General features: G+C 56.5%; 6 protein-coding genes across 6 annotated transcripts; 3 read left to right on the forward strand and 3 right to left on the reverse strand.

The window, feature by feature from the left end:
- Positions 1 to 148: 148 nt before the first annotated feature.
- P884DRAFT_215743 (THO complex subunit 1 transcription elongation factor-domain-containing protein) lies at positions 149 to 3185 on the forward strand. Its single transcript, XM_069439281.1, has 4 exons — positions 149 to 588; positions 655 to 1410; positions 1465 to 2517; positions 2579 to 3185. The coding sequence occupies exons 1-4, from the start codon at positions 319 to 321 to the stop codon at positions 2813 to 2815; spliced, it is 2316 nt and encodes a 771-aa protein (XP_069302179.1). The 5' UTR covers positions 149 to 318; the 3' UTR covers positions 2816 to 3185.
- A 584-nt stretch (positions 3186 to 3769) lies between these two features.
- P884DRAFT_266382 (insulin-induced protein-domain-containing protein) lies at positions 3770 to 5221 on the reverse strand (the record flags this gene model as incomplete). The annotated part of the gene is made up of 1 exon (XM_069442026.1): positions 3770 to 5221. The coding sequence occupies one exon, from the start codon at positions 5219 to 5221 to the stop codon at positions 3770 to 3772; it is 1452 nt and encodes a 483-aa protein (XP_069302180.1).
- Positions 5222 to 6697: 1476 nt separating this feature from the next.
- P884DRAFT_254183 (WD40-repeat-containing domain protein) lies at positions 6698 to 8533 on the reverse strand. Its single transcript, XM_069440871.1, has one exon. The coding sequence runs from the start codon at positions 8467 to 8469 to the stop codon at positions 6934 to 6936; it is 1536 nt and encodes a 511-aa protein (XP_069302181.1). The 5' UTR covers positions 8470 to 8533; the 3' UTR covers positions 6698 to 6933.
- A 436-nt stretch (positions 8534 to 8969) lies between these two features.
- P884DRAFT_274439 (uncharacterized protein) lies at positions 8970 to 12910 on the reverse strand (the record flags this gene model as incomplete). Its single annotated transcript, XM_069442719.1, has 3 exons — positions 8970 to 10217; positions 10283 to 12495; positions 12664 to 12910. 3 exons carry the CDS (start codon positions 12908 to 12910, stop codon positions 8970 to 8972), a joined length of 3708 nt encoding a protein of 1235 aa, XP_069302182.1.
- A 2069-nt stretch (positions 12911 to 14979) lies between these two features.
- P884DRAFT_189172 (uncharacterized protein) lies at positions 14980 to 15921 on the forward strand (the record flags this gene model as incomplete). Its single annotated transcript, XM_069437419.1, has 1 exon — positions 14980 to 15921. The coding sequence occupies one exon, from the start codon at positions 14980 to 14982 to the stop codon at positions 15919 to 15921; it is 942 nt and encodes a 313-aa protein (XP_069302183.1).
- A 309-nt stretch (positions 15922 to 16230) lies between these two features.
- P884DRAFT_274441 (uncharacterized protein) lies at positions 16231 to 17507 on the forward strand (the record flags this gene model as incomplete). The annotated part of the gene is made up of 4 exons (XM_069442720.1): positions 16231 to 16552; positions 16619 to 16926; positions 16990 to 17157; positions 17229 to 17507. 4 exons carry the CDS (start codon positions 16231 to 16233, stop codon positions 17505 to 17507), a joined length of 1077 nt encoding a protein of 358 aa, XP_069302184.1.
- Between the last annotated feature and the right edge of the window lie 80 nt (positions 17508 to 17587).

Here is a 17587-nt window from a genome sequence, read left to right on the forward strand (position 1 = left end):
AGCTTGCAACCGTGCGCCACACTGTAGTCCCACGTCTTGCTTCGCAGATGATGTGGGTCCCATTGAATTGGGCCCTTGCATCTTCGGTCGATAACCGAGTACGGATAACTATACTGTGTATTCGAGTTGCAACTCGGCCAGAACGTCGTGCCAAACCCTCGTTGCTCTCGCGTTTTCGAGCTTCAGTTGCTCCTTCCGCTCGCTCAACGTCAACACGAAGAAGGATAGCACCTCAATTTGCGTCTGGAAGCCACTGCAAGCTGCAAACACTCGAATTTTTTTTCCCTCCCGACTTTGGGTACTGCTCAGACGAACAAGATGCCGGCGGCAATCGTTGACAGCCACGGCATCTTGGGCGTTGCTGCAGCAGGTGCCTTCCTAAACGACCTCCTCGCGCGCGCAGAGTCCGTCAAGAAAACGAACTCGATTGAGCCACCCCTCGAAAAGTCCGACCTTGGCGATCTCGAGCGACAGCTAAGCGATGCGCTGGGCTACGAAGTCACGGCGGACCAATCCGCCGACACCAAGAAGATACAGCGCTTTGCCCTTATAGAAACCGCCGCGCGGGACATCTTCAAAACATTGATTGTGAGTTGGCCTCCCGATCCGGCCAGGTCAACCGCGCCTTGATATTCACCAGCCATATGTCCCCAGGCAACGACGCCAATCGAGTCTCCTGCCTTCGTCAACGTCTGGAACCTCCTCGACATCCTCTCCCTCCTCTCGGACTGCGAACTATGCGACCCAGCGCTGCTGTTCTGGCTGGTCGAGGAGCTGCTTGACAGCCAAACCATCGCCGGCTGCCGGAAGGTATTCGACTTTCTCGAGTCACGTCGCGAGCGCATCACCGCCAAGCACTTCAAGCAGAAGCAACTCGTCATCCTCCGCACCTGTAACGAGCTCCTCCGGCGCTTGTCTAGAGCCCTCGATCCGGCCTTTTGTGGCAGAGTCTTCATTTTCACCTTCCAGAGCTTCCCCCTTGGAGACAAGAGCTCGGTCAACCTCAGAGGAGAGTACCACGTCGAAAATGTTACCACCTACGACCAGGAGCCCCAGCCGACGGATGGGGAGAGGATGGACGTGGACACGGATGCGACGCCACGAAAGGACAAGCCCATGGATCCGGACGCGCTGTATCCCATATTCTGGGCGCTTCAGGAAAGCTTCAACCAGCCGAAGAAGCTCTTCGACCCGAGCCATTTTGCTGCCTTTAAAGCTGGTCTTGAGGCAACCGTGACGACCTTTTGCACCATCAACCCGGAGAAGCCGTCTCGTGCCAAGGAGAAGCTAGATAAGCCAGATGAGGACGCGAAACCAAGTCTCAAACGGAAGCGGGACGACGTCGACGATGAACTCGCCAACAGCTTCAACCCCAAATACCTAACGAGCAGGGACCTGTTCAAGCTCGAGGTGTGTTATTATCCCTCTCTTCCACGCTCGCCTCGTCGCTGACAACCCCTGCAGATCAGCGACCTCGCGTTCCGGCGTAACATACTCGTCCAGGCGCTCATCACCCTCGACTTCCTCCTGTCCCTCTCGCCAAAGGCAAAGGAGAAGCTGGCGAGCGTCAAGACCCCAAATAAGTCGGTGACTTACTCCGATCAGCAGCTGAGCGAAGAGGACACCAAATGGGCGACACAAATGAGAGGCTCGATCACCAGGTACCTCCAGAGGGGGGTTGACGGCCCATTCTTTGAGCGAATGGTCGGTACGGTCCTTGTGAGGGACAAGAACTGGGTGCGTTGGAAGATGGAGAACTGTCCGTCCATCGAGCTCCCACCCCTGTCTCCCCAACAGTTCAACGACGCTAGGGCGACGGCAACCAGGATGGCGAGAACAAGGCGACTGCCTAATGACTCGCGTTCGCTCGAGTTTCTCGGCGACGAGGACGAGACCGGCGCCATGGAAAAGCTCCAGGACCCCGAGAGGTACAGCCTTCCAGAGCTGAGTAGCTTCAGGGATGCCATCGACAATGCCGACTTTGACATTGAGAGGGCAACCAACGATGAGTCCAAAGCATTGGCGATGGAGAGCAAGGCGAGCAAGGCGTGGAAAGCCTTGAGGCTGGCCAGTAAAACCAAGCTGGTTGTTTTCGATAAAATTGATGACGATGACAAGATCGACGTCATCTTCAAGGACAAGCCGGTCGAGGAAGCCGAGGTTGAGGAGGTTGCCGCCAACGGCGAAGCAGTGTACCCTGATGATCGCAGGGCGATTGTCATTGTGGACAGGACCACGAGTCCCGGTTCAAGATCCGAGCTGGTCAAGCAGTTCATTGCTGAGCACGCACGGGTTTTCACCAGGGTTCCGCCTCATGTCACGCGCAAACCCCAAGAAGGCGAGGTCAATGGGAAGGACTACCACTTTGTGGACGTCCAAGCGTTCAACGTGATGCGTGATGGCGACCTCTTTCTCGAGTTTAGCGAAGAAGGCGACAATGTCCATGGGACGAACAAGAGGGTGGTGGAGGGCATTCTGGACAATGACAGGGTGCCAATTCTGGAAGTGGACCGTGATGTGAGTGTATTTCACTCCCCTCAGATCTCCGCGGCGTCAAAAAACTGACAAGGTACTATAGGGCGCACAGCAGGTCAAGGACAATGGCTTCGATGCAAGGTTTATCCTGATCGAGGCGGCCGGGGCGGAAGCGGAAACCAATACTCCCGGATTTTACGACTCGGTCGTCAGGGACCTAGATTCTCTCAAGGCGGCCATATACGAAACACAAGGCTCAGCACAGAACGGGCCAGATGCTGAGCCAGCAGCACCGCCAGGCGACGGAGACGCGGCGATGGCGGAGATAACTGATGCATGACGCGTTTAATCCAGCGGCGCTTGTCTGGCTGTTGTTGTTTCGCCCTGCGTGCTCTCTGGGACGAAAGAAATGGAATGATACCCCATGAATAGCATGCTGTTCTCCATGGCATCACATATCGTGACAAAGAACAGCTTTGAAGTGAAACAAAAGATGCTGTGGCCAATTCGACTCCCATGGGGTGTGGCCCCGGCGATGGGCAGGATCCATATTCAAGCCTTGTTTGCCCGGGTTTAGTATTGTTCGTGCCGGGCACAATATGAATTAGCATGTCCAACACAAAGGAGGCACGGAGCTCTAGAGCGGCAAATGCCATTGGACACTCCCCTCACTTCTCTGCAAGCGAGGGAGAGAAGGCGTAGCGACGGGGCCGAGAGATAAAATAGGTCACGGAGTGTCCCAACCCACTTGGGGGAAACCCAGGTTTCATTCACCGTGTCATGCCCGCAACACTCAAACCCAGTGAAAGTACATGCGTACAAACTACCAACAAATCGCTTCGAGGAGGAACCCGGCCGCTCCGAATAACACCGAAACTCACCGGCAAAAAAGATGGCCATATCCATATCCCGCTTCCTCGACTTTCTCGTCTTCCTGTTCTCTCCCATCCGAACCACCCGTTTCATGTGGTTCTAAGGAACAAAAGAAAAAGAAAGAAAAAAAAAACGAAGGAGAAAGAATAAGACAGACTCTTAACTGAGCTCTGTCCCGGACGCTCATTATTGGCTATTTTATTGACGAGGTTCCGGCGAACACTAAACGAGACTGTTACCATCACCAACCGTGACCGTTTGAAAGAAACGAAATGAACAATTGCTCCTTCTGTTTCTTTACTTTCCCTCTCTTGTCTCGTCTCTTTATTTTCGTTCATCCTCAAACCTGGAACCCCAACTCAACATCCGACCTTAACCTTACACCCCTACCCTCACCTATACTCCCCGCCCCCTTTTCTCTCTACCTCACGCCGCCCCACCTCCCTCTCCCGGCCGCAGAAGAGCTCAGCGCCAGGCGGCGGCCGATATTCCCAAAGCAGACACAGCTGCAGAACAGCACCGACAGCATCCATATGCCCGTCTCGATGGTCTCCCGACTCGCCAGCCCGCCGAGCAGAACGCCGGCGGCGGCGTCCCACCCCGCGCCATCGGGCACCGCTCCTCCGGGAGCGGTGGCGTTATCGGCATTAATATCGCCGCCGCGGCGCAGCCGGTCCCTCACCGCCGCCGCCCACCCGCCTCCTCCGGAAGCGGCGGCCGCGGTGGGGGCGGGCATGACCTGCGGGTCCAGGCCCATCAGGAGGGCGGCGCCGCCCAGGCCGACGGCGGCGCTCAGCAGGAAACCCGGCTTGGAGCGGTCGATCAGATACCAGAGGAAAGGGTTGGCCAGGGCCAGGGTCAGCGACACCTGCATGGTGGAGGCCCAGGGCAGCCTTCGGATGGCGAAGACGATGCCCACGAATGCGCCGATGCCGCGGATGACGAGGGCCCAGTCCGTCTGGGGCGGGGAGGTTAGGGAGGGTTTCGACGTGACGGGTGCGTCGGCATCGGCATGCTCGGCCCTCGCCATGCTGCTGGGGCGAGAGAATGAGGAAGAAGAAGAAGAAGAAGAAGAAGAAGACGGCTGGGCCCTCTCTTCCCAGAAGCGATCGAACCAGGGCAGCAGGCTGCCCAGCGCGACGCCCGCGACGCCCCAGAAGACGAGATAGCGCCATTCGCAGTGGGACTCGTACGCCGCGGCCAGGCGGCGGCTGGGGTGGTGGTGCTGGTGGTGGCTGTTCTGCGGCAGGCGCGTGACCAGCACGCCGTAGCCGACGCCGAGCACAAAGAGCAGGGCGGCACGCAGGACGAGCTGGAGAGCCACCTCCCGTTTCCGGACCGGAGGTGAGCTTGCTGCTGTCACTGCAGTGGCTGCTGCTGATGACGATGACGACCTTGTCGCTGGGTGGAGGGAGCTCCGTCGTGCGGAGAGACCAGGTAGTAGTGCGTTTCCGTCATTGGGGCGGTCCGAGTCCCTCAAGTAGTTGTCCTGGTCCTGGTCCTGGTTCTCGTCCTCGTCCTCGTCCTCCTCCTGGTCCAGCTCGTCCTCACCCTTAGTAAACGAAGCCAGTGTCGAGGGTGAGTAGATGCCGCGGAGGGTAGGGGACGTCAGGTTGAGATAGGAAGTGGTATGACTGAGCGGGGTGCTTCCATCCCCACTAGCGCTTCCCGGAGTGGCAGCGTGCTGTTGTTGGTGAGGGGCGAGGAAACGCAGGTCGCTGGCGCTGATGTGGGGTTGAGGGGAGGGGTAGTCGTCGTCCTCTTCGGGCGGCGTCGGGCTCGACAACGCGAGGTTGAAAGGGCGGCGAGGGATGGGCCGGATGATCTTGGGCCCTGTTGTGCCGGCCCCGTCCTCTCCTGGCTTGCCGTCCATGCCTGGGGTAGGCGTAGCGAGCTTCTCCGGAGGCGAAGTGAGGATGGGAGTAATGTTGCCCCGATGAATATATACAAGTTTATGTATGTGTACGTATGTATGTATGCATGGTCCCCCCAAACTTTCTCAGGTCATCAGCAAGACCGGCGGATCACGAGGGGCCGGTGTGTGCTTTTTCCCGACCAGCAATGCTTCTGTTGGCGCACACGAGACCAGACTTTGACGGGGCCCGAAAGTCGGCTCGCTCGAGGTGTCGTCGAAAACGCAGACTCGGCCGACGGGTCACGTAGCACCGGCGGCTCGTGCGGGGGTCGTACCCAACACAACAAAAGGAGGAGAGAAAAGACAGCAGTCGCAACTACAAGCGCGTCAAGTTGATGGGGACGGCGTCCAGACAATCAATCCCGAGGAGTGTGTGGTACGTATATATAGATCGGAAGCGTGATGCTGATGGTTTTTCTGTTTTGCTGTCCTCTGCCAGAAAAATGGGCACAGGGGAGCCCTGTTGGTTGAGATGTCGTCGGCTCAGACTGGGCAAGAGAAAGTGTGTATGTGACAGAGAGTGTGTGTGAGAGGCGACGCGGTTGTCCGTCTGCAAAGTTATTAGAATGAGTTGACGGAGGCGCGTGCCCAAGCCCAGGGTCGAGGTGCGCGGAACGCCGTAATAAGAAACACAACGGCGGGGATTGGATGGATTTTCCGTGACGGGCAGCGGCTGCTTGTCCGTTCGCCAGATCAGAGCTGGTTGGTGTAACCTTCCGGGCAAGAAAAATGCAGGTTAGGAGCATCCGAGTATCGTACCAGTCGGTACTGTACCCGGCTTGTAGTCTGCTTTAAGTACGGATTAACGTTAGTTACACTAACTACCACGCCTCTCGACCATTCATGGCGGGAATGCAGCCGCGCCCGAGCCTTTCTACAGGGGCTAAATAAGCCACACGCCTCGCGCCCTCGAGTCCCCCGCCATGCGACGATCAGGCCCTGGCTTCCTTTGCCAGGGGCCGATCCACTCACTGCAGTCGCCGACATGCATTGTGGAAAGTGTGGCCACTCGGACTTGGTGCAGGAAGTGGGGATAATAGCCAGGCGGCGGCAGCGCTGTTGCAGAATCTGCTCAGACCTCTTCACATGCCACTGCTGTGGATGAGCAGTCGGACCTGCCACACGAGTTCTCGACCTTGGTACTCCGTACAGATTAGTTACCCCACATATCCCCAGAGTTGTCTCTCGACTTGTGCAGGCTTTCGGGTTTGCTCAATTGTATCTACGATGCGTGCTCGGATAGTGCCATGTGGCAAACTCCGTTGTTGTAATCCGTACAGTACTCCAGATGGCAGTACCATGGTGGAAGCACCTGCCTTAATATCAATTCTAACTCCAACTCGGAATTTTTACCGCCTAAGTGATCGCACAAACCGCCGAGCGATCAAGTTCTTCGCTCAAGATCAACCAATCCTACTTCCGGGAAGCGGGTCCCCCAGATGTCATTTCCATCGATTAACGTATATATCAGTCGAATGTAGGGGCGATGTATCGCTTACGATGTTGGAAGCTACGGATCAAAGGAGGGGTGTCGACAGTGAGCGCAATTGACACCCGAGTAAAGAAACAAGTGCAACCTCCTAGACGGCCCTAAGCAGGGAAAAAAAGGTTCCAGTCCTAGTGAACCCATCGGTCAATCAAATTAGCAAGACGCTTCCCTCCCGGCCCTATTACTCTTCACCCTCATCATCGCTATCCTCCTCCGATTCGTCAGACTCAAACTCGTACTCGCTCTCCTCCACCCCCTGCGGCCGGGGGATCATGACAAAGGCGGCCACACATGTGATCCTGTTTTGCGTCTCGTACATTCCCAGAAGCTTGCCGACCTGCCTGGGCGTCTGGCCTGAAGCGTCCAGGTCGGCAGCATCGAGATGCCACAGCCGGATCCGTCCGTCACTACTGGCAGTGACGATGAAGAAGGACCGCCTGCCGTCCTCGTCCTCCACCGGCAGGACTGAGAAATCCTTGACCCTCCCGGATACTCCAGCCTCCTTGCCCCCCAGCTGTCCGACCAGCTTAGCTACCCGGAGCGTCTTGTCCCGAGGCGGCTCGGCCAAGTCCTCCGTAGCCGTCGAGAAGAACAAGACCCTCCCATCCTCCGTGGACACCGCCAGCACCGTTTCCTCCCTGCTCGCGTCCGTCTCCACGTAGCGGAACTCGTGCACCTTCGTCTTGATATCCCCCATGAGCCGGCACTTGGGCACGCAGTCCATCCCGTACACCAGGACGTCCCGGTCGAAACCCACCGCGAACTCGTCTTCCCCGCCCCTCGAGCTCCCCCACACGATCCTTCTCGCCTCCCCCGTCGAGTGCTTGCCCTCTCCAAGCTCGCTCAAAGCAGTGCGCTCAAAGTTCAGCACGCGGCTCCTCTTGCCCGTCTCCAGATTCCACAGCCGCATGCACCGCTCCCCCTTGCTCACGCTGATCATGATCTTGTTGCTCGGGTGCACCGCGAAGTCGTTCACGCCCGAAGGGGTCCCGCCCAGCGGCGCGGTATCCCCACTCGGGCGGCCCGTCGGCTTGGGGACGGGGCACTTGAACGTGTGCAGCAGGGTCCAGTCGCGCGAACGCGTCACGGCGATGGTCGAGTCCTCCGCCGCCGAGAGCAGCTTGGACCGGTTTGGAAACACGAGGCGGGTGATGTTGGACGTGTGGTGCAGCAGCGTCCCCAGCTCGCGATTTTTGGGGTTCTCGAGGATCGGCCGGGGCGCAAGCGACGAGAGGAGCTTCTGCTCATCTGCGGCGCGCGCTGACGGCGGGTGCGCCGAGATATTGTAGAGATTGATGCGCTCGTCGGTGCTCCCCGTCGCGAGCACCACCTTCTGCGACTGGCCCGGCGCTGGCGCCGAGGGCGGGGAGAGCGCGAGGCAACGGATGGCCGAGTTGTGCGCGTTGAAAAGAAAGGTATCGGCAAACTCAACTCGTTGTTGTTGCTGCTGCCGCTTCGGCAGTGGTGAACTGTCATTCGCCTTCTTCTTGCTCTTTTCCGCAGACTCCACCGCCATAGCCGGCTTAACTGTTGCTGTGACGCCGTGGAGGACACGGTCGTATGACCCCGCGATGATTTGGATTGTCACTGGGGCATCTCTGTCGAGCTTGAAGGCTGTTGACCGTGGCGTTTTGGCTGATGCCTTTGTCTTCTTCGTCGAGCTCTTAACTTCTGCATGATCCCCGTCCTGAGCGGCTTCTCTTTTCCTCTTCGTCATTGTGATCGTATGGTGATCGTGTGGTGATCGCTGTTCTCTTTCAAGGTTCCTTTCCTGCCACGAATGGTTTGAATTCGAAGGAAACCGCACCGGCTTCTCCAGTTTTTGAAAATAAAGTGGAGATGCCTTAACGTTATCTTATCAACGTGGTCCAAGTTGTCATGCCCATAATACGCATAATACGGAGTAATCACCTAAACAACACAAGCAAGCGGGTAGAATAAAGCATCGACATCAAATGTTCCCGGCTGCAGAGATGATCGAAAGCCCAAATACGAAGTATATACCTTGATCATGTACTTGACCAACCATGAAATATATATACATGAACACATCATCATAACGCCACCCAAGAGAAAACGGGGGGCTCCGGCTCTAAGCATTCCGTCTGCTCAATCCTCCGTGTTGCCAATTCGAGTCTGTCGGTATCTACTTCGTACCGACAATGCAATACTACACGCCACTGTCCGCCCCCTACAACTCGTAGTATGTAAGAGCAATTACTTGCCCGGCGCCGGTGTGGCGCTCGCGTTTGTCTGTCGTTGGTGTTGTCCTGCCTGCTGCTGACTAACCTGCTGAGCAGCCTGATGAGCAGCCTGTTGCGCGGCCTGCTGCGCCTGAGCTTGCTGCTGCGCTCGCAGGAGCGAGGCATATTGATGTGGGCTATTCATCGGCTGTTGGGCGACTGCTCCTGCCGCCGCATTCATGGCTGCCTGCTGCTGGCTCTGAACAATCATCCGGCCCAAATGCTCGGTGGCGAGTTGCCGTACCGTCTCGGGCGGTAGATTCGGGTTTTTGGCCCGGTAGTGTGCTTCCAGTTCAGCAAGTCGCTGTGTGATATGCTGGCTAAGAATCCCCCCCGGAGAACGACCCGGTACAGCAGGCATACTGAGGTTAGCACCCGGCGAGGTAGCCAAACCAGCGCCATTCGTCGCCCCAAACGACGCCATCATCGCCTGCGCATTGGTGAGGAATGCTCCTTGGTTCAGCCCGTTGACCACACTACGCAGCGGTGTTGGTGACCCTTGTGTCCCATTTGCCTGGGGCAAGTGTTGCGCTTGCTGGTTGATCTGCTGTTGCTGAGGGACCTGCTGCGGAGGGACTTGCTGTTGTTGTGTTGTGGCCTGCTGCTGTTGTGGTTGGAAATGTTGTGACTGCTGCTGCTGTTGCTGCTGCTGTTGTTGCTGCTGCGGCTGATGTTGCGGTTGGTGCTGTTGGTGCTGGTGCTGATGCTGATGCTGGTGTTGATGCTGGTGCTGGTTCTGGTGCTGGTGCTGGTGTTGGTGCTGTTGCTGTTGCTGTTGCTGGTGTTGCTGGTCTGGGTGGCCCTGCTGTTGCGCTTGCTGCTGATGTTGTTGTTGCAGTTGCTGGATGGCCGCCCGCTGTTGGTTCTGAATTGACCGGGCTTGAAGCATGAGGTTGATATCTGGCTGTGGATTCACCATCGGCAGTCTTTGTGCAGCCTGCATCGCTTGAAGCTGAGCCTGCTGCATGGATGCCATCTGGAGTGGCGGAACAAGGCCACCAGCGGCAATACGCGCTTGAACGGCCGCGGGGACCGCTCCTGCAGTTGCCGGCATCGAAACGCGTCCAGGAGTGCGGTTCTGTCCAGGCATTCCAAGCTGTCCGGGAACATTAAGGCGAGCGGCATTGTTGAGCGAATTGGCTGCAGCGATTTGCGCGGCAGCCTGAGGACCAGGGACAACACCAGGTGTGCCGGGAACTTGACCGGGAAGGTTCTGCTTTTGCTGAAGCCATAAAGAGTTAGCTGTGACCCTGTGTTTCCTGACCGTGTTGTAGGAATTGCTCTCACCAGTCTCCGTGCATTCGCGTCTGCTTGCCGGATAGCATACGCAGCCATTCTCTCCGCTAGGGCTTGGTCGCGTTCCCATCGCATGATACTGTAGTCCCGCGGCGTCTTGTTCTGAATCTGCTGTCTTGGGACCTCGTTGGCCTTGCGCATGGCAGCCAGGTTTGCTGCCTGTTGAGCTTTCTGGGCCGTCGCCTCCCGCTTTTTGGCTAGCTTCCGCATAGCGTCGATCAGCGCGAGGTGCTTCTGATTGCGGCGTCGCTCGACGCGGAAGCTTGTAGTTGGTCGGCGTCTGGGAATGGGCGCAACCGCACCATTGGGTCCAACTTGCTGCTGCGCATTCTGGTTTTGCTGTGCAATGGCCCGCTGAGCTGCATCAATCCTGGCTTGGTATGCCTTGAAATACGGGGTTCTAGCCATGTCGTTCGGCAGTCCTTCCAAACTCCCAAGGCTCACCCAGCGCTCAAAGCATTCCCATGGCGTGCGTCGTTCGGCCCCGGATGCGAACAAAGACGAAGTGGACATCATAGCCGAAATCAGCGACCAATTATAAGAGCACTCACGGACAAGGGTTTTGAGCTGCTCGTCCTCGGCCAAAGTCCACTGAGATGCTGTCCGGCTCTCGAAGAAGCTCTGGGGGGGCATGGGATGCTCAGTCGGCGGGCGGAACTGGTGGCCAGCATGCAAGCGGTCCCGTATTGGCTTCATCTCTGGGCTGAACAATGCCACCGAAGTGTTCTCGGCTTGAAGCTCAGCGCCGTTATCTGTCTCGTCCCCAAAAATGATTTCGTCTTCATCGTCATCCTCTTCTTCCGCGAGATAGTCATATCGCCGGCGCTTGCGCGGTGGCCCTCTGTTCGCCAATACCATTTCACCCTCCACATACTTGCTGAGAGGTACTGCTGGCCGCTTCCACTTGGCGTCTGGATCGTAGTTTGTGCATGAGACGTCGAACTTGGGAACCGTAAGAGGCGACCCATGCAGCGGAAGGTTTTGAAGGAGGAGTTCAGCAGTTTTCGAGGGCTGAAGTCCAAAGACTACTTCGTCATCCGGTAGCGCGAAGATGGCAGAGGGTGCCACACAATCCAAGGGTTCAGGAAGTTCATCTTCGTCATTTGTTGGCGAGTCGGTGTGAACCAGGTCGGGCAGACCATCTTCAGCCTCTGAGCGTTCAACCTTGGTCCCGTTCGTCCCCGCGTCTACCGGTCGAGGTGGAATGACCGCGTTCACCTGCAGAAGCGACCGCGTGGCTGGGTCCGAATGAACCCATTCGGCACAAGCGCGGGCGAGGTTTCGTGCAACCGCACGCTTCCATTTCCGTTCCTCGCGGAAATCGGTCCGCATCCACTTCATTTCCTGAAGGAGAACATCCCAGTGAGATGCTGGTCGTGTCGGCTCTGGGCATCGAACTGGCTGCCTCAGGGACCACTTGTCATGCTGCTGGAGATGATACACTCTACGTAAGATCTTGCAGGCCTGGTGATCCAACATCGAGATATATTGGTCCGACGTCGAGAGCGTCTTGTGAGCTTGGTTGATGAGCTTTTCAATGGGCTTCATCCACGTGGATTGCCTTGTGAAACCCTCGATAAACAGGGGCGTGAAATAATCGTCGGTCGGTATGTATCCGGGTTTCTGACTGACTATGACTGTTCCATCATCCGAAGGTTTTGGCCTCTTGGGTTGCTTGCCGAAGATAACTGTTGGGGTGCTTCTCCGTCGCCTATCGCGTGCCTTGTTGGCATGCAACACCAGTTGGGAAGAAGAGGAACGAGGGCTGGCCGCTTCATCCCCGGTACCGCGAGGTCTGTTGGCATCTGCTGAAACCTGTCTCGAAAGCTCGGCAGGAGTAGTTGAAGGGCCCGGCATCGGTGATTCGAACATCGATTTTTCGGCAGTGTTCGACGAGCCAACCGAATGTGGCGGTATAGAACTGCATGCTGTTCCATTTCGGAACGCTTGAGCAGAATCAACCTCGGCATGCTTTTGGCTCTCCGTTGTGGTGCCGTCGGCCTTATCAATGTCCATAGATGTCGTTGCACCTTGATCCCACTTGCCCTGTCCGTTTGGACCTGTACCATCGAACCTTCCAGAGGAGCCAGCCGATACACTTGGTTGCACCTTATCAGGCAGATGCCTACCAACCCGCGCAGCGGCCGTGCCATCATGCTGCTCGTGGGTATCGCCAATACCCAAGGTTGATTCCTGCGCCGCCTCTGTAGAATGTGGCCGAGCATCATCAGCAACCGTGGTAGAACGGGCGAGCTGATTGAGCCGAGCTGCGGCCGACTCCTGCAGCAGCTGCGCTTCCACCCCACTGATTGGTGTCGGTAGAGAGGCGTCCGAGACAGGAGCATCCACGGATGAAAGAACATAGGCCTCACCATTAAGGTCCTCCTTCTCTGTCCCGCGGCCCCCTGTTTTCTCCTTGGGAGTCTCCACGCCGCTTTCCAAGTCTTGCGGTGCGTCACTGTTGGGACTCGTGTTGGCCGACGCATCGTGCACGGCCGGGGTTAACATTGACTGGGCAGTGGAATCAGGCGAGGACAGCAAATCTGGCTGGCGGGCAGGGTCTACAGTAGATGGATTTTGGGTAAGAGTGGCACCTCCGGCATCCCCCGAGGCTCGCATTTCGCGGGCTCCCACTTGCAGCGAGGCCCGGTCGTCGGCCTGAGCCACTTGTACATCGATCCGAGGAACCTGGGGTGGAGTAGGTGTGACTTGCGGCGGCGGAGGTGGAATCGCCACAGCTGTGCTGCTATCGGCAGGCTCGTGGGTACCAAAGGCGCCATTATATTTGTCTCGGATTGCTGGATGGCTCGGTGCAACGTTCACTGAAGACCTTTCAATGCCCCCGTTCTGCGCTTTGGCGACCGAGTCTGGCGGCAGCGAAGTGCCAGAATGGGCGCCCTGGCCAGCTGGTAACGGCTCAACTAAAGCACTTGGTGCCGAGGCTTTCGCCGAGGTCCCGAAATCCGCAGGCGTTCCGTCAGGATAGGTGCCGGAGGAATCCCACGAGCGCGGCCCATTTTCTGTCAACTTAGGTGACGATGTGGATGGAAAGTTCTCGGCCGTTGTCGCATCGAATATCGCACGAAGCTGCTGGGTATTGAACAGAGCCTTGCGACGCGCCGGGATGTTGAGCTCGTTGAGTCGTCGGCCCCTACGGACGCATCAGGACGAGTTAGAATCAGATTGAAGCGACACCATCGCGTCGAAAACGAGCCCAAAACGGAAAGTCAGGGAACAGAAACGTACTGTAGAATATCAGAGTCCCTCAGGAATTTTTTCTCGGCCGGGGTGGCTGTTGGCGCGTCGGGATCGCTGTAGTCGTAGTTGGGAATACCATCTTCGTGGGTCGCGACAGCGAAGAGCTCGCGCAGCTTACGTTTCCGCGACGATGCAATTGACCTGCGCGCTGTCAATATTGACTACTGCACATCAAACCGACCAGAAAAGATCGATCTTTCGATTGAAACCCTTCTTACTTTATTTCGGCGTTCTTTGAACGCAGCAGCTTCAAGCGGTCGGCGAGCGCGAGCTCAGTCATATCATCGACAACGGCGACATCCGTTTTTTATCAAACGGATGATGATGCCGACTCGAACAGAGCGATCTGAAAATGAACCCGGGATTGCAGAGGAGGAAAAATGCCAGTGTTGCGACTTTTCAACACCAGTTTGGCGGATTGAGCTGAGTCGAACAGAGCGTAAATCTCTGTCGTGCTGTGTTGAGGGGGTAGTGAAGTCCACCGTAACCACTAGTTAGGCGACCAGGAGCGGAAGCGACTCGGGGGACAAAAATGTTAAAGCCAGGACGCATCAGCGCCTAAAGGAACCGGGAAAGGCGGGTTGGTGGTGGTACTGACGACACACCTTAGAGGCTAGTGACAAAGCAAGGAGGCCTAAAACCCCACTGAACCGCTGCGCTGAGAAGAGAAAGAGGAAGGCCTGGAGGTAATGCCCGAGCAGGATGAAAACACCGTGTCTAAAGGGTAAATGCACCGTTCCCGTACTGGAACCCCGTGTCCCGCCCCACTCATTGCCGCTTGGCAGCGCCGAGAAATATCCAGTCGAAGGAGGAACGACTGAAGAAGAGAGCAGAGGTTGAGGAGTGACGGGAAGAACGGAGAGAGGCCTCGTGAAAAGCAAGTCGCAGTTTGAAGGGCTGGCGCCTGATTCGTTCGGAGCGGCTCAAGACTCGACTCCTAGAGTATACTGGCAGCGGAAGCCAGCAACCGCCGAGTGTCTCGGCCATTGTTTGCTCTCGTGAGCCCCAGGAAGGGAAGAGAGCGGCCCAAGGTGCTCTCCTTGTGTGAGTGATGGCATGTTGTCGTCGTCGCAGCTCGAGCTGTAGAGATTTTCCTGGGCCAGAAAGGAATGAGGGCGGGATATGGGAAGACGAAGTGTTCGGTTTGGCGGCGTTTGGGAGAGAATGCAAGTTAATTCAGTGAAACCGACGGAGAGACTGGTCAATGGACGTCCCTCTCCAGCTGCTGGCGGATAATACGGTTCAATGTTCGTTGCCTGAGGCAATAGTTATGGCCCCACCAACCGCCACGGGGCTGCGCTGCCGGTTCAGTCCCCACATTTCGTCATAGCGGCGCCGGGGTTTTTGCAACGCGGAGAGTGGACCAGCAGCGCGAACCTCTTACCACGCCCCTTCAACGCGAACTTCCCACTGATATCGGAGCCGCCAGAATGTCCGAAGACCAAAGCCGATCCTCCCGGATAGCGATCCAGCTTGGGAAACCATCTGCATCCTCTCCCAACGGAATTAAAAAACGCACCCGTCCAACGCACGTGAGACGGCATCGAGCGCATTCCCTTCACGAAGACTCCGAGTCTGGAGAGGACAGCGACCGCGACCAGCGGACCTATGGCCACCAAGAGGCAATTACATCCTACGACATTCTTGGCACTAATCCTGACGATGGGAAAGAACGGAGGCGCAAGGACTCCGTGGGGCTCGAGACCGGAGCAACGAAGACCCAAAAGAACGGTGTGGAGGCAGACCAGCAGAAGGAGGAAGATTCAATAGACAGCAAGGATGGAAACAAAGCAGGAATCTCGGAACTTCAAGAGAAGCCAGTCAAATGGGGTCTGAACATCAACCTCAAGGGAGCTGGTCGCAACTCAGCAGGAGAAACCGGAGGGTCAGAAACACGAACAGGCCGTCCCGGTATGGAAGGCGCCTCGGGACCAAATGGAACCGACGCGAAAAGCATTGATGACGAAGCACTTGACGCCCTTATGGGTTCGCGGATAGCTAAGCGCAAACATGTAGACTCCGACGCCGCTGACCGAGAACCACGGGCGGAGGACTATCGATTCGTTCCGGTCGACGATTTTGGGGCTCGGCTTCTCCGAAACTTCGGCTGGGACGGTAAAATGAGAGGCAAAGTCAAGGAAGTCACACGGCACGCAAACCTCACAGGCCTGGGTGCCAAGGATGCAAAAGGCGCGGAGGACCTCGGGGCTTGGAACCAGAAGCCAGCCAAAGATTCCCGGCCGGTGCGACTCAGCGACTACAGGAGGGAGGAGAATAAGAAACGCCAGCGCATTGAGGACCGGTACGCAGACAGCTACAAGCGGGAGAGGGAGAGGGAACGAGAGCGGGAACGAGAGCGGGAACGCGGATGAGGCAGGTAGCGTCAACAGCGACCGTCCGTCTGGTTACATTTGGATGCCGCACTTGCGGTGGTCAACGGGGAATTGAATGCTCATTTGATCGAAATGGAAGTCGCAGCATGCAGCATCATTCCTGCTGAGGAGTGACGTGCACTTGAGAAAATTGCCCTCCACTCCCAGCTGTGATTCGGTCACCCGTGCTTTCGTCTAGAACGCCCGGGCGTTCTCCGCAGCCTTTTCACACACACACACAACCAACAGACATTAACGTCTCGGTGTCAAATACTGGCGTTTTCTTTTTGCTATTTTACGATATCTAACATGGCACAAGAGGATCGCGATCCGCTTTCACCACTTCCGCCAGTTCCTCATCACCCCGCCACCACATCTTCTCCGGACAGTTCTCCGCTCTCTTCTGTACTTCCCAGCCCAGAGAAGTATCCGGATCTGAGAGAGCAAAGCGAAAGCATCCTGAGAAATTACAAACGCGTCGACCCATCTGATGACACAACTCACGTCCTGGAGGCGTTTCTGAAGTGCCTCTCGAAGGAAGGGCAGATGAATCTGATGACGGACCTGGTTTCGGTCCCGGACAAGTTGCGCGAGTTGCGCGACTTTCTTGTCGCCGCGATCCTCAAACCAAGTATGTATCTCATCGAACCCCCGATGAACAAGCTTTAGATAAGCTAACCACTTGGCGATTTCGTAGTGAAGATGGCTGGTGGACATCCCCCGAAGATCCCAGATTCTCCCACCTACAACCAGCGCGGTGCGATTGAAGAATCTCTGAGAACAATCCATCCGTCATCCAGAGATGATCAAGTGGATCTGAAGAACAAGTGTCGGGCCCGAGACGGGTTTCGGTGTGTTCTCTCAGGCTTCTATGATTTCAACCACGCCAAAGAGCACGGGTACCCAGAGGAGGGGAGCAAGACAAAGCTCCGTTGCGATGCCTTAGAATGCGCACACATTCTTCCCTTCGCGCTTAGAAAGTTTGAAGAGAATAAACCTGTCGAGGTAAGGAAGATGTATCGATGAATTAATCTTCAACCAGTTAGCTAATATTGATTGATCTTTCAGAAACGGAACAAAGCTTGGATTTGGTGGGCACTTCGACGATATTTTCCATTCATCCAAGGCAAAATCGCCAGCGATAGTATCAACAAGCCTGAAAACGCGATAACCCTGGCGAACATGCTTCATCCCTCTTTTGGGAATTTCTGGTTTGCTCTTGAGCCCCTCGGTGCGGTAAGATATCTGCGATGTTAAAACGGTCTATATACTAGGGTGCTAATACGCTCGACACATAGACGAATCAGTACCGCCGTCGCACGTACGAGGGAGGATTTAAATTGGCAGCCACCGAGTTCATTCCAGAGATCATTACGTTTCAACAACATGATGACTCAGTCCCGATGCCTGATCCAGATTTCCTCAGGCTTCATTTCCAGGTTGCTGAGATTCTCGATGTAAGTGGGCTCTCTTGGAAGATTGATGTCGCGTCCCGGGAGGGCACGCGGATGCGATGCGATATAGCACCGGACGGCTCGACGGACATAGCGTTCGCGATCCGCACAAAGATGCTGATGGATATATAATGTGCTAGGCTATTTCTGCAGCATGAAGAATGAGGTCCGATTGGGGAATTTGATGAGAAACCCGCGGCCGATGCTCTGGT

Source organism: Thermothelomyces heterothallicus (genome assembly GCF_042370625.1).
Source record: "Thermothelomyces heterothallicus CBS 202.75 unplaced genomic scaffold P884_scaffold_1, whole genome shotgun sequence".
Taxonomy (NCBI): domain Eukaryota; kingdom Fungi; phylum Ascomycota; class Sordariomycetes; order Sordariales; family Chaetomiaceae; genus Thermothelomyces; species Thermothelomyces heterothallicus.

Bases quoted from the DNA above. Each gene is read 5' to 3' on its own strand.
- P884DRAFT_215743 (XM_069439281.1), top strand. From the start codon at position 319: ATGCCGGCGGCAATCGTTGACAGCCACGGCATCTTGGGCGTTGCTGCA. The intron at 589-654 runs GTGAGTTGGCCT...ATATGTCCCCAG, and splicing joins ACATCTTCAAAACATTGATT to GCAACGACGCCAATCGAGTC. The intron at 2,518-2,578 runs GTGAGTGTATTT...AAGGTACTATAG, and splicing joins TTCTGGAAGTGGACCGTGAT to GGCGCACAGCAGGTCAAGGA.
- P884DRAFT_254183 (XM_069440871.1), bottom strand. From the start codon at position 8,469: ATGACGAAGAGGAAAAGAGAAGCCGCTCAGGACGGGGATCATGCAGAA.